General features: G+C 39.1%; 1 protein-coding gene across 2 annotated transcripts in view; it reads right to left on the reverse strand.

The window, feature by feature from the left end:
• Positions 1-367: 367 nt before the first annotated feature.
• Positions 368-15,422, reverse strand: part of DDX50 (DExD-box helicase 50) — a 38,144-nt gene continuing 23,089 nt past the window's right edge. For both annotated transcript variants that reach the window (XM_028109705.2, XM_028109704.2), the window contains 7 exons: positions 9,716-9,877; positions 9,123-9,242; positions 8,278-8,351; positions 7,894-8,053; positions 4,048-4,182; positions 2,879-2,923; positions 368-868 (listed from right to left, as the gene is read on the reverse strand). In XM_028109705.2, the coding sequence (XP_027965506.1) occupies positions 590-868; positions 2,879-2,923; positions 4,048-4,182; positions 7,894-8,053; positions 8,278-8,351; positions 9,123-9,242; positions 9,716-9,877 (975 nt within the window). In that variant the 3' untranslated portion in view covers positions 368-589. The remainder of the gene's footprint in view (positions 869-2,878; positions 2,924-4,047; positions 4,183-7,893; positions 8,054-8,277; positions 8,352-9,122; positions 9,243-9,715; positions 9,878-15,422) is intronic.

Here is a 15,422-nt window from a genome sequence, read left to right on the forward strand (position 1 = left end):
CCTTGAGGACAGTACTGTGCCTTGTGCACCACTATATCCCTAATGATTAACATAGTGAGAGGCACACAGTAGACTTCAATCATTATCCGGTGAATAAATTATAGATTGTACAGTGCTTGTACACCCTTTTAATGAACTATATACAGAATTTAAATGCTACACCTAACCAATCAAGTCACTAGTTTCTATAGCCCTTTAATGTAGAAGGGATTTCTTATTTTCTATTACGTATCTTATGGAAGAAATGACCTGAATACAAATACACTACATTTTGCAAAATGCAAGTTATCTTAAGTAAGACTAATTTGACTGTTCTGTTTTAGAAGAACCTGTAGAAGATTACACTGACAAAATTCTTAACACACAGTGAAAAGAGACAATAAAAGGAGTTTTTTTTATTCAAAGGTATAACTGGATAAGTAGATTTGTTTACAACCATTCTTGTGAAATACTTTTTAAAAAAATATGACCAACTTCTTTGCAAAGAGCAGACACATACCTCAACTATGATGACCTAATTTTTGGTGGATAATGTACATGATTAGGCAGAAATAGGCAAGCTCACACTGGTAGATTAACTATCAAATACTCAGTCAAAACTCCGTTTGTGGCCCCCGCTTCTTGATCGATTTCTATTCCCACTTCGTCTTCTACCATCTTGTCGACTTCCTGACCGACTTCCCTGTCGACTCTGTCTACCTGACCGGCCACCAGATCGACCACCTGACCGGCCCGATCGGCCAGACCGGCCACTTGACCAGCCACTCCTCTGCCTGGAGTTAGAAGATGTGTTTCCATCATAATATTCTTCAATTTCAGGTAACTTGGCTGGCAATGAAAGTATCCAGTCTGAATCATGCCACTCTGCCTGTTGGGAGAATTTAGAGGATTAATATAAATGCAAAATGGAAACCATAAGCAAGCATATGAGTACAGAAGATTCTTTTTTAATATCCATCATCTATTAGCTAAAGGCCATCTATCCATTTAAATTCAAAGTATCTGAAACAAAATTGAAAACCAGAAAACAAAAACATATTCAAAGCTCATTCATTAAATTTCCTAAATTTTAGTGTTAGGAGAAACTCTCAGGCTCATTTTGAGACTCATAATTTCATACTCAGTTTATACATTCTAAAAGACAGCACACTGGGGCGCCTGGGTGGCTCAGTCGGCTGAGCATCCAACTCCAGATTTCTGCTCAGGTCATCATCTCAGGGTTATGAGATCGAGCCCTGCATCAGGCTCTGCACTCAGTGGGGAGTCTGCTTGAAATTCTCTCTCCCTCTTCCTCTGCTCCTCCCCCCACTCTCACACACTCCCTCTCAAATAAATATTTTTTAAAAATTAAAATTAAAAAATAAATAAAAGAGAGCACTGATTTCTCAGCACAAAACAAGTAGGCCACTAATAAGTAGTGCACTGCTTTCAGTAGTTATATTGACAGAAACAAGAAGTGAGAGCTAATGATGGAGACTAAACACCTGTTGAAAATATGTAGCCACGGGGCGCCTGGGTGGCTCAGTTGGTTAAGCAACTGCCTTCGGCTCAGGTCATGATCCTGGAGTCCCGGGATCGAGGCCCACATCGGGCTCCCTGCTCGGCGGGGAGTCTGCTTCTCCCTCTGACCCTCTTCCCTCTTGTGCTCTCTATCTCTCATTCTATCTCTCTCAAATAAATAAATAAAATCTTTAAAAAAAAAAAAAAGAAAAAAAGAAAATATGTAGCCACTGGAAACAATTTGGTATCGGAGTAAAAAACTCAAGATTATGCGAATCAGCAGCTCAAAGGAGCATCACTATGTTATATCCTGCTACATTAACAATTATTCACTGTGATCATGAGTTGCCAAGGAAAGTGAATATTAAAATACCCTGTTGAGGGGGCGCCTGGGTGGCTCAGTTGGTTAAGCTACCGACTCTTGATTTCGGCTCAGGTCATGGTCTCAGGGTCGTGAGATCGAGCCCCGAGCTGGGCTCCGCACTCCACGGGAAGTCTGCTTGAGGATTCTCTCTCTCCCTCTTCCTCTGCCCCTCCCCCTGCTTGCACACTGTCTCTAATAAATAAATGAATCTTTAAAAAAAAAAAAGTGTCCCTAATAGTTAGGTATATGGAAATATTTATGGGTTGAAATGATAGAATACCTACAATCTGTTTCAAAAGAATACATACAATTCTTAAACCCCTTCATCTATTTCACCCAAACTGCCACCCACCTCCCCTCTGGCAACTACTAGTTTGTCTCTGTATTTAAAAATCTATTTTTTTGGCTCTTTTTTCCTTTGTTCACTTGTTTTGTTTCTTAAATTCCACGTATGAGTGAAGTCATATGGTATTTGTTTTTGTCTTAATCTTACTTTGTGTAAAATAAAAAAATTATAAAAATTTATTTAAGCACACCGGGTGTCGTATGGAAGTGTTGAATCACTGTTGTACATCTGAGACTAATGTAACACTGTATGTTAACTATACTGGAATTTTTAAGTTTAAGCATTAAATAAAATATTGTTGTCACTTTCTCCTAGTATAATATGGAAGAGAAAGAGACAAAAGCTGAGTTTGGAAAAAAAAAAAAAAGCATACATACAGGAGAGTGGGAAAATGGATGGAAGTGACATGAAATCATGAAACAAACTGGCCATGAGCTGATCATTGCTGAAGCTGGGTGATGGGTACATGAATATTCACTATGCAGTTCTGTTTCTTGTATTTGAAATTATTCATAATAAAAATGTTTTAAATTATGATACAGACTAGATATATTACATTAAGGAACGTTAATTGATTTCGGCATAATAATGATATTGTCACTTTTTAAAAATTCCTATTTTTTAGAGAAACATACTCAATTATTTAACAGATAAAATTTAAAAAATACCTGTAACCTTTCTGACTCAGTTGTGGGAACATCAAAGCAAACACCCTAAAAGCAAAATGAAAACATTTTTATTCAAATGCAGATGAGTTGATTTTTTACCAATACACTAATACTTGCTGGTAATTTTATAGTAGCTAAAAAAAGGGGAAAGATAGGGTGTACCCCATGAATGTTTATAAGATTAAAACAGCTAACATATAATAATGCATGACACAGTGTGGCTGCTTATTGTATTTTCTAAGTCTGAAAAGTAAACACAATATCTAACAGGAATCTACTACTACTACTAAGAATCTAGAGTATTCTCCAGAAAAGTTCTTGTAGACACTGTAATGTTTAATGTATAAATTCCTTGAAAAATTTAGTGCCAAAAAGTTTGTTTCTATCCTGAAGAGCTTCAGTGTTTATCAGATAATAAGAATGGTATAACCCAAGATGTTTCTTTTTTGGACCTGGATGCCAATAAATTGAAAATTAATTTAATTCTCAAGTATGGCAACTAGTTTGGCTTAAGGATCTTGTTATATTTTCCCCTCCCCTCCACATTTTTTCTGAATGAGTATATTTGTCTCATACTTGCCAGAAAACATTCTTGATGTATGTAATAGTAAACTTTGAGAGAAATGATTCTTCCTAATAAACAATCAAGATAATAAATTCTAGGCTAGAATAAGCCTATGTAGTAAAGTTAGATAAATAAACATCTTTTTTCAAACCATTAAAGAAACAGAGCCACTAAGATTAGAGATGGTTTTAACTTTGCTATTTCAAAAATGTATTAAAATACTAACTTACTTAATTATCCTCATTAACAACCAATAGAGGCCACTTAAAAGTCAATATTGGGTATTCTCTAAATAACAGAGTTGTTTAGCTATTGAAATCATAAGTTACTTAGTCATAGAGTAAAACACCACACACAACCACAAAGAGTATGTATCCAAGAGCAGAAACTTGGATAACTTGGTTATTACACAAACTAAGCAGGATGACTTAAAGCTTTCTAGAGGAATGGGTTATTTATATAACTCCTCAAATTTACAACGGAAAACAAACTATCACACAAAAAAACTGTATTATTCATCTCATTAGACTTCAAAAAAAGAAAACAAAATCTGCTAGACATTTAGAGTTGATTGAAAAGCTTTTCCTTGTCTAGAAAAACCTACCATATTTCCTTTTAGGAGGCACATTCTGGTAATTTGGGATACAGCATTACTACTCAGCTTTCTGTTAAGTTCTTTCCATGCACAGCTGATATCCTGTATTTCTTCTGGGCTTTCCAAAGTCATGGTGACAAACCCCTTAAGAAATAAAAGTCACATTATCTTTGGAAAAAAAGCAGCAGCAGCAGGACAATGAAGTTATAACTCTGCAGCCCTTCATGACTTCACTGTACATTTCTCATGAGCCATCAGTATAACATGGCTGCCAAAACAAATAACTTTTTTATTTTTTTTTTATTTTTAAAGATTTTATTTATTTGAGAGAGAGAATGAGAGAGAGAGAGAGCACATGAGAGGGGGGAGGGTCAGAGGGAGAAGCAGACTCCCTGCTGAGCAGGGAGCCCGATGCGGGACTCGATCCCAGGACTCCAGGATCATGACCTGAGCCGAAGGCAGCCGCCTAACCAACTGAGCCACCCAGGCGCCCTCAAGTAACTTTTTTTAAATAAAGATTTTATTTATTTATTTGACAGAGAGAGAGAGCAAGAAAGAGCACAAGCAGGGGGAGCGGCAGGCAGAGGAAGAAACAGGCTCCCCACTGAGCAGGGAGCCCTATGCAGGGCTTGTTCCAAGAACCCCAGGATCATGACCTGAGCCAAAGGCAGATGCTTAACCGACTGAACCACCCAGGCATCCCAAAAATAACTTCTTTAAAACTATATTAATAGAAGACTAATGTTTACTGATCACTGAAAGAACCATTCTTCTTTGTATTTCTGTAAAGACTATATATTTAATTCTAACCATCATGCTTTAAGAGATAATTAAACTAGAGCACCAGAGAAAAGATAAAGTAGTGGAGAACTGAGGAAATGCTGAAAGAGTCAGAGTCAGCTTGGAGTGGAAAAACAAGAAGACATAGATCTCTTTAAACTTTTGAAGGACTATTACATATCCAAAAATTACTTGTTCTGTAAAACTTCACTAGACAGCAAAAGAATCAACATGAAGAAGATACAGGAAGGGATTCATCTAATAATTTTGTTTTTTTTAAGTTAGCTCTACACCCAACCTGGGGCTTGAACTCACAACCCCAAGATCAAGAGTTGCATGCTTTATTGACTGAGCCGGCCAGGAGTCTCTCATCTAACAAATATCTACTGAGTGTCCCCTATATATGTGCCAGAGACTATAGTAAGTGCTAGAGATTCAGCAGTAAATAGTCCTTTGTCTCACGCGGGTTACATTCTAGTGCTGGGCGTGGGGATGGTGGGGACGAGGTGGGGTAGACAGTAAACAAATAAGCAAATATGTAAAATGCCAGAGAGTAATAAGCATCATAAAGAAAAATACAGCAGGGCAAGGGAATAGAGAGTAAAGGGAAAGGTAAGCTATTTTAGACAGGGTGATCAGGAAAGATCTCTCTGATGTGGTGATAATTTGAAGAGAGACCTAAATAAAGTGAAGGAGGAAGCCATGTGGTAAAAAGAACGAACATCTGAAACAGTGCAAGTGCAAAGGTCTTGTGCAGGAGCAGGTTTATGTTCGAGTAACAAGTAGGTCAGGGTAGCCGAAACAAGCAAGGACAGAGTGATAAGAGATGAGGTCAAAGAAGTACCAAGGGGAAGACCCTGTAGGACATTTGTGGTAAAGACTTTGGATTTTGGTTTAACCATAAAAGAAATTTCAAACCCACTAATACAGCTTCTAAGATATTTAATCAGAAGTTAGATAACCCATCTGCCAAAGAGGGATTCTTTTATTAGATAAGGGTTGGGAATAAATGATCTCTTAGGTACTTCTTAGCTCTAAAGGCTATCCTAATATTTTCCTAAAAGATATGGCTTAAGTATTTTCTTAAGAAGTACTTGGTGGGGCACCTGGGTGGCTCAGTCGGTTAAGCATCTGCCCTTGGCTCAGGTCATGATCTCAGGGTCCTGGGATCAAGCCCCACGTAAGGCTCCCTGCTCGGCGGGGCGTCTGCTTTTCCCTCTGCCTCTCCCTGTGGCTTGTGCTTTCTCTCTTGCTCCCTATCTCTGAAATAAATAAATAAAACCTTAAAAAAAAAAAAAGTATTTGGTGGGTTATTAGGGAAAGGATCCTTGCTTACTGCTAAAGCATTACCCCACAAATTACTAATTACAAAGAGTAAAAGATACCTTTACAATGGGACTATAGGGCCGTTTCCATTGTAAACAAGCGATCAAACTAAGCATTATTAGTACTAGAACAATCTGACATTATATGCCTCCTGCTGTGATATGGTATGAAGTACATAATATCACCCATAAGGGTAATTTGGCCCGAACGGTTTAACCTGAATGTAAAATCAAGCTTTGATTTTACTTCCAGTTTACAGGAAAGGCTGAATAAAGGCAAAAGTTAAATGATGTATGAAAAGAAAACCAGAAAAATCCAGGTAAGAAATTCTAGACTCTGATCTACACAACTAACCTACACTCTTCAAAAAATTACTCAAATTAATAAAAAATGATGGGAAAACAGTTCCAGATTAAGAGAAACCTAACACCAAATATAACATAAGAACTTGAGTTGGATCCTGAATTTTTTTTTTTTAATTTTATTTATTTGAGAGAGAGAAAGAGAGCACATGCACGTGCACAAGTGCGTGCATGGGGACGGCGGCAGGGGGCCAGATGGAGAGAGACAGGCAGACTCCATGCTGAGTGCATAGTCCAACATGGAGCTCAATCTCACAACTCTGAGGATCCAGATGTTTTTTTAAAGATACATAGTGTGAGGGGCGCCTGGGTGGCTCAGTCTGTTAAGTGTCTGCCTTCGGCTCAGGTCGTGATCTCAGGGTCCTGGGATTGAGCCCCACGTCGGGCTCTCTGCTCAGTGGGGAGTCTGCTTCTCCCTCTCCCCCAGTTCATGCTCTCTCTCTCATATAACTAAAATCTTTAAAACAATAAAAATAAAATAAAATAAATAAAAAATAAAAATACGCTGGGGCGGGGCACGCATCTCGGTGGTTCAGTGGGTTAAGGCATCTGACTCTTGGTTTTGGCTCAGGCCCTGGTCTTAGGGTCATGGGATGGAGCCCTGCATCAGGCTCTGCTCTGGGTGTGGAGCCTGCTTGGGATTCTCCCTCTCCCCTGCTGCTCAAGCTCTCTCTTTCTCTCAAAAAGAAGAAGAAAAAAAAAAAAAAAGATACGCAGTGGCGGGGGGTGGGGGAGAGCTGGGACACACGAAGTCACCCCCAGCAAAATGACATTTGACTAAACCATTAACACTTGCCAGATGGAGAAAACATTAGACACCCCAGATGTACTCACTTATACTATACCAAGTTGTCACATGCAAGTTCACCTGCCCTGACCTTTTTGTTCTCCTCTTCCACCAACTCTCCGTCTTTCTCTCAATCTCTCTGTCCCCACCCAGACATCAGACAGAGAGCTTTCTTGCTGAGAGGTCTTGTTATCCAGGGATTCTCCTCACTTATACCTTGATGAATAGTAAATCTCTGAACTACTTGCAACCAATGGGTCTGGTGTGGTTTGTTTTGACATCTGATACTAACCCAGCAGGGGGCTAGGTCAGGTGGTGTCAAACTACACACACCACCCCCCCCACACACACACAGCCGCTCAACATATACAGGTAATCCTAACTTTGCATGGCACTGTGTTAAACGCACAGAATCTATGCTTTGATTTGCATGGCTCCATGGCAACTTACAAAATAAAGAATGGGTCTGGTGTGTAAGTTTCAGTTAACATAGTACTGTGCAAAGTGAAAGTCTCCTGTCTTTCTCTCCAGATAGATGGATTATCTATGGTTCAATTTTAATCTTTTCTCAATCGTACATATTTTCTCACAGATTTCTACCTTATCAGAGGTGATCAAAGATCGTGGTTCGAAACTTGATGCACCAGAGATGTGGGCTAATGCTGCAGCCAATGCATCCACTGCCCCCTTCTCTTCTATCAATCTCTGAGCTGATGGTCGGAAAAAATCAACAGCAGCGTAAGAAACGGAAGCCAGAGACCTATGGTTTAAAAATAGTAAATTTTCTTGGTCAAGACAAAGGTAAAAAATTAAAGATAAGAGAATGAATGGGAAAAGAAAGAGCAACGTTTTCGTATTTTAACATAACTAAAAGTCTGCTGGTAAAACTGGTGATTAAGTTTTCTGATATTTGAACTAGGAGAGCTTAAAGATGAATAGCCTAATACAAAAGAAAAACTTATTCAGCAAGTTCAGAAAGCATACCTGATGGCATCCATGCTTTTAGATTTAACTAAATCCATTGTAGAAGGAACACCTACACGTTTAAAAGTAATTCCCTGAAAATGAAAGAATTACATTAAAGAAAAATGGAAGTCTTTACAATTAATTCCTAAATTCATATAGTTTGTTGAATTTCCATTTCTTGGACTTAAAGATTTCCAAGCCCCAGTAGATCAAAAGACCTGCTTTTTCTAATAAATCAATTACAAATTCTAGGAAGAGGAAAAAAAAATTTAATTGCCCTTAGTTACAATCATGAAATTTCACTTGCAAAATAAAGCTGATTCCAAAAAAGGAAAAAAGATGCTCATCACCTCTATCAACTTTTTTCTTATTACCCTATCTCATTTTACAAAGTAGATGAAATAGTGTTTAAAAACACACATCATGAAAATAAGAAAAAATGTAAAATACCACACACACACACACACAAACATGCCACAAAAAATGTATATAATTTCTTATAGAAACTGGCCATTGTACCATTACTCAATATAATCTTAACAAATACACCAAGACTATGGCAGTCACCCCTTTATAATGCTGGACTATGAGATACTGAAATCACAATGCACTTCTGATTTTAGAATCAAGGGAGAAACTCAAGGGGAAAATGAGAAAGTCAGCTCTTCTGTCTTCACAATAAAAGCTGTATCAAAACAAAGTCTTGCAGCTCATATAAATTTAGCTCTCCACATGCTTCAAATCCAAATGCAGCTTAAACCGAGAAAAGTTGTAAGCATCTATTTGTGAGAACAAAGATAAAAAGAACTCTTTTCTAAGACACCATTTAGATAATAAGATTGAAATAATTTAACCCTACTTACTGCTTTTTGTTCCACATATCTTAGTTGACCTCTTTCTCTGGGTTGATAAAAACATATGCAAATCCCTGTCCGGCCAGCTCTACCTGTACGTCCAGAACGATGAATATAGGACTCAACATCCTGAAAATAAAAGAGGCAATACTTTTTTTTAAATCTGGCAAAAAAAAAAAAAAAATCTGGCAAGTGATAGGTCATTCCAACAACCAAATAATAACGCTAACAATAACAAAACTACTACTACCAATAATAACATTTTTATTTCAAACCTATTGCTCTTTCAACATCCTGAAGAACTTTTATGCTCAATGTTTGGATTAAAAAGAATAGGATTTAAAATCTTTTTATCCACCTCATCCCAGGACTCTTCATATGACAACTTTTTATAATCCCTTTGCATGATTCCATGCTTCAGATCCAAATAAGTTAATCATTTGCTAAGGCATCAGATTCTGATCAATTAACACTACATTAGTAAAAAATGGCTAACAGCATGAACAGATAACATATTTTTCATATCCCAAACAGTATCTCATAAATAAAAGAGCATTTACACAGCTGTTCTTATATTCCCTAAATAAAATTTCGTTTCTTACCTGCGGAGGAGAACTTTGAATCACCAGGTCAACCTCAGGAATGTCCAAACCACGGGCAGCCACATTGGTTGCCACCAAAACTTTAAAACTACCTTCTCTGAAGCCTTTCAGTGTAATTTCTCTTTGCGACTGTGCAATGTCCCCATGTAAACACTGGGCATTCTATTTGAAAAAAGGGAAAAAGTAAGTATACAACTCATACTTGTAATTGATAGCACCCTAACACCATGTAGTCTATACTCTTTGTTGTTTTTTAATCTTTTTTTTAAGTAATCTCTATACCCAACATGGGGCTCAAACTCATTACCCGAAGATCAAGAATCAGACAGTCCACTGACCGAGCCAGCCAGGTGCCCCAATATTCTTAGTTTCTGATAATTATAGTAATGCATGCTTATCGTTCAAAAAGACCAAATGTTACAGAAAATATTTAACACAGGGTGCCTGGGTGGCTCAGTCGGTTAAGCATCTGCCTTTGGCTCAGGTCATGATCTCAGGGTCCTGAGATCGAGCCCTATGTCAGGCTCTCTGCTCAGCAGGGACTCTGCTTCTCCTTCTCCCTCTGCGGCTCCCCCTGCTGTGCGTGCATGCTCTGTCAAATAAATAAAATCTTAAAAAAAATGTATTTAACACAAAATGTAAAAGCTTCCCTCAATATCAGCCTCCTCATAATTCACCAACAGTTTGGTGAATATTCCTCCAGGTATATTTTTTTAAAACACACATACAGGGGCTCCAGGGTGGCTCAGTGGGTTAAGCGCCTCTGCTTTTGGCTCAGGTCACAATCCCAGAGTCCTGGAATCGAGGCCCATGTGACGTTCCCTGCTCAACAGGAGTTTGCTTCTTTCTCCCTCTGCCCCTTCCCCTGCTCATGCTCTCTTTCAAATGAATAAATAATAAATCTTAAAACACACACACAACCCACATGTAACAGCATACACTATAATTTATGCATTTACTTATAAAATGGGATCATACTACATAATCACTGTTTTGAAACCTGCTTTACAAATTATCTTAGCTATTTTTCCACATCTATAAATATAACTCTACTTCATTTTTTAAAAACTGTATATGATTCCATCATATGATGTAGTACCATTTATTTCAGCACTATCCTACTGATGACCATTTGGACCATATCCAAAGTTTTCTTCACCTTTAGAAACAATACTACATTGTATGAACAATGCTGTACTTGTATCTCTGCCCACCCCCGCGTCCCCGTGTATGTGTATTTCAGTAGGACACATATCTAGAAGGTGAATTTCTAGGTCAAAAATTATGAACGTTTAACATTTTAATAGCTATTGCAAAACTGTGTTGTAAAAAGAGGTTCTGGGGGTGGGGGGCGCCTGGCTGGCTCAGTGGGAAGAACATACAACTCTCAATCTGGGGGCTGTGAGTTTGAGCCCCACATCGAGTGTAGAGATTACGTAAAGAAAAACTTAAAAGAAAAAAAAGGTTGTGCCTATTTACTCTTCAACATTTGAGTCTTTAGTTCATCGTACCCTATATACCATGTATATTATGAATCATTATAATCTTTGTAAATCTAATAGGCAAAAATGATTTCCCAATGTTGTTTTAATTTACATTTCCGTAATATTTAGTGAAGTTGAACCTATTTTTATACAATTTATATATTCTATTCGTACTGCAAATAATTTTTCTATTACAAACAAATGTCCTAGCATTCTAGCTGCTGTTAAAATTTAAAAGTTCAGGGGTGCCTGTATGGCACAGTTGGTTGAGCAACTAACTCTTGGTTTCCACTCGGGTCATGATCTCAGGGTCCTGGGATCAAGCCCCATGTCAGGCTCTGTGCTTGGTGCAGAGTCTGCTTGACACTCTCTCCTTCTCACTCTGCCTCTTCCCCCTGCTCACTCTCTCTAAAATAAATAAAATTTCTAAAAAAATTTTTTTAATGTTTTAAAAGGTTCATAACAGTGACTTAACCCTAACCATATCTAAACCTTAGTAACTAAGCCTAATGCATTTATGAGTGAATTCACCGAGTACTTGCTATGTACCAGATTCTGGAACAATCATAAAGAAACAGCTCCGGGACAGACAAGCTGACAGGCATTTTCAGTACAGTATGATATGTACTATAACCAGGTGCAGGGTGCTACTGAAATACTTAAGAGGGAAACCTAACTTAATTTTTTTAAGGAGAAGGCAGCACTGAAGGTGAGACCTGACATATAATACGAACTAGTAGGTAAAAGGAAGAGCAGGAGGCTAGGGAGTTCTGGGCAGAAAAAAATTTCATAAACAGTGCGTCTGGGAACTACAAATATATGAGTATTGCTGAACCATACTGTGAAAGGCGAAAGTGATGAGAGATGAGGCTGGAAAGGAATATGAATTTTATCCTGCGGACAACATGAATTGAATGACTGGAAGCAGAAAATTATCATGAACATACTTGCATTGTAGAGGGAACACTCTGGTTATAATGTGTAGAATGTATTAGAAAAGGGCAAGGCAAAAGCTAGGGAAACCCAGGTAGCAGGCTGTTGTAGAAATCCAAGAGGTCAGTGACCTCACCAAGGCAGTGGCAATGCCCACCTATTCATCCAATAAATATTTAGTGATCTACAACATGTTGGGCACTAAGGATAAAATAGCAAACAAAAATAAGATTGCCTCCATCCTCATGGTCTTTATGCTTTGGAGGGGAGATGGAAATTAATCAAATAATGAGGCATGCAAATAAATTTAGCCAACAAGTGTAATTCATATTGCACCAGTTTGAGGCAAAGAGCATTTATTGATTTATTTTTAGAGAGGGAGAAGTGGGGAGGCAGAGGGAGAGAGAGAGAATCCCAAGCAGGCTCCAATTGGAGCCTGACACGGGGCTTGATCTCACAACCCTGAGATGATGACCTGAGCTGAAATCAAGAGTCAGATGCTCAATCGACTGAGCCACCCAGGCGCCCCACGACAAAGAACATTTATAAGAGGACAATCTGACCTATTTTGGAGCAAGGAAGAATTCCCTCTAAGTGGTGCTCTGAATTTTTATCTGAAAGATGAGTAGGAGTTGCTAGGCAAGAAAAATTACAAGTTCAAGAGCCCTGTGGTGAGAGGAAACATGGTTAAGTATGGAGAGTGGGCAGAATGAGGAGAAAGTATGATAAAATGAAGCTGGAAAGGTAAGTAAGGGCTAGGCCATAAATAAATTCAAGAACTATTGGTAGATGAAATTGGGACGAGCTGGTGAAGGGAAGGGAAATGAAATATAAAGGAAAGAAACATTATACAGGACTCCCAGATTTCAAGCTTCTGAAACAGTAGTAAGAAAGAAATAGACCATTTTAAGGGCGCAAGGTGGCTCAGTTATGTGTCTGATTCTTAGTTTCGGCTCAGGCCATGATCTCATGGGTCATGGGGAGCCTGCCAGAGGAGTCTCTCCCTCTGCCCCTCCCCCCACTCTCACTCACACTTGCTCTAAAATAAATCTTTAAAAAAAAAAAAGGAAAGAAACGGACCACTTTATTTTAAAGATTTTATTTATTTATTTGACAGAGAGAGACACAGCAAGAGAGGGAACACAAGCAGGGGGAGTGGGAGAGGGAGAAGCAGGCTTCCCGCTGAGCAGGAAACCCGATGTGGGGCTCGATCCCAGGACCCTGGGATCATGACTTGAGCCGAAGGCAGACGCTTCACGACCGAGCCATCCAGGCGCCCCTGAAACGGACCATTTTAAACCAAGGGAGATAGAATCCAAAAATACTTTGTAGTTAACTGAACAGCAAATGATAAGGAAGAAAAATCAAGGGTGATATATAGATTTCTGACGTAGTCTATGGGTAGATGTACCATTTAATAATAGGGAATGTTGGGGGCGCCTGGGTGGCTCAGTCGTTAAGCGTCTGCCTTCCGCTCAGGTCCTGATCCCTGGGTCCTGGGATCGATCCCCACATCGGGCTCCCTGCTCAGCGGGAAGCCTGCTTCTCCCTCTCCTACTCCCCCTGCTTGTGTTCCCTCTCTCGCTGTCTCTGTCAAGTAAATAAATAAAATCTCAAAAAAAAAAAAAAAAAACCAATAGGGAATGTTGGAGACAGAATGGGTATAGGAAAATAGAAAAGAATGAATTCAATTTCAGGTACCCAATAATGGGTTTCGGTGTTTGTGGCCAGTAGGATAAAAATAGGTCTAGCTTCTGGAGACAGAGCTGACCTGGACAAAGATTTAGACATCATCAGCATATGCACAGGAGCCACAGGAGTCATCAGTTATATGCACCCACATTCCTAGCTGTACTTCTTCATTTCTATACTTACTGTCTGCTTGCTGTAAGAAAACCATTGTGCTAAATTCTTTAAATAAATGACTTCACTTCAACCTTAAAAGTGGAAAAAATTTATTTTTAATATCATTTATTTCTTTTGAGAGAGAGAGAGTAAGCAAGCAAGCATGTGAGCAGAGTGGGGAGGGGCAGAGAGAGATAATCCCACACAGGGATTCTGTGGAGCCTGGTCGGGGGCTCAATCCCACCACCAAGATCATGACCTCAGCTGAAATCAAGAGTCGGATGCATAACTGACTGAGCCACCAGGGGCCCCATTAATATCACTTTTTAAAAGGGAAACATGGGCAAAGAAACATGAAGTGACTTCAAGGTTACACAGCTAGTAATACAACTGGGATTTAAACCCTAGTATGTCTGACTCCAAAGTCTATGATATAAATCACTATGCTCAGGAAGAATACATCGAATAAGAAACAAGTACAGCTGTTAGATCTGTGAAGAATGACAATATTTACAGTAAGAACAAGAATATAAAAAGACCTCAGCAAAACTGAGAAAGGTTAGCCAGAGAAGGAAGAAAACCTTTGTGATATCACAGAACCCAAGGTAAGAGAAATGTTCAAGAAAGGAAAGATTACTGCCTTACTGGTGTTTTTAAGTCATAAACAAACATACTTTAAAATAAATTGGATGGTTTTTCACAGTAAAGTTTTCAAATCCACTTTTTAAAAAATTTTATTTAGGGGCGCCTGGGTGGCTCAGTCGTTAAGCGTCTGCCTTCAGCTCAGGTCATGATCCCAGGGTCCTGGGATCGAGCCCCGCATCGGGCTCCCTGCTCGGCAGGAAGCCTGCTTCTCCCTCTCCCACTCCCCCTGCTTGTGTTCCCTCTCTCACTGTGTCTCTCTCTGTCAAATAAATAAATAAAATCTTTAAAAAATAAAAATAAAAATAAATAAAAATAAAAAATTTTATTTAAACTCAATTAACATATAATGTATTATTATTAGTTTAAGAGGTAGAGTTCAGTGATTCATCAGTCTTACACAATACCCAGTGCTCATTACATCATGTGCCCTCCCCAATGTGCATTACCCAGTTACCCCATCCCTTAGTCCCCTCAAATTCATTTTTTTTTTAAAGATTTTATTTATTCATTCATGAGAGAGAGGCGCAGAGGGAGAAGCAGGCTCCCAAGGAGCAGGGAGCACGATGCGGGGCTCGATTCCAGGACCCTGGGATCATGACCTGAGCTGAAGGCAGATGCTTAACCATCTGAGCCACCCAGGCGCCCCTCAAATTGACTTTTAAAAAATTTGATACAGTGGCGCCTGGGTGGCTCAGTCGTTAAGTGTCTGCCTTCAGTTCAGGTCATGATCCCTGGGACCTGGGATCAAACCCCACATCCGGCTCCCTGCTCCACGGGAAGCCTGCTTCTCCCTCTCCCAC

Source organism: Eumetopias jubatus, unplaced genomic scaffold (assembly GCF_037043125.1).
Source record: "Eumetopias jubatus isolate StellerSeaLion01/CBP00866 unplaced genomic scaffold, mEumJub1_p1.0 scaffold_17, whole genome shotgun sequence".
Lineage (NCBI taxonomy): Eukaryota > Metazoa > Chordata > Mammalia > Carnivora > Otariidae > Eumetopias > Eumetopias jubatus.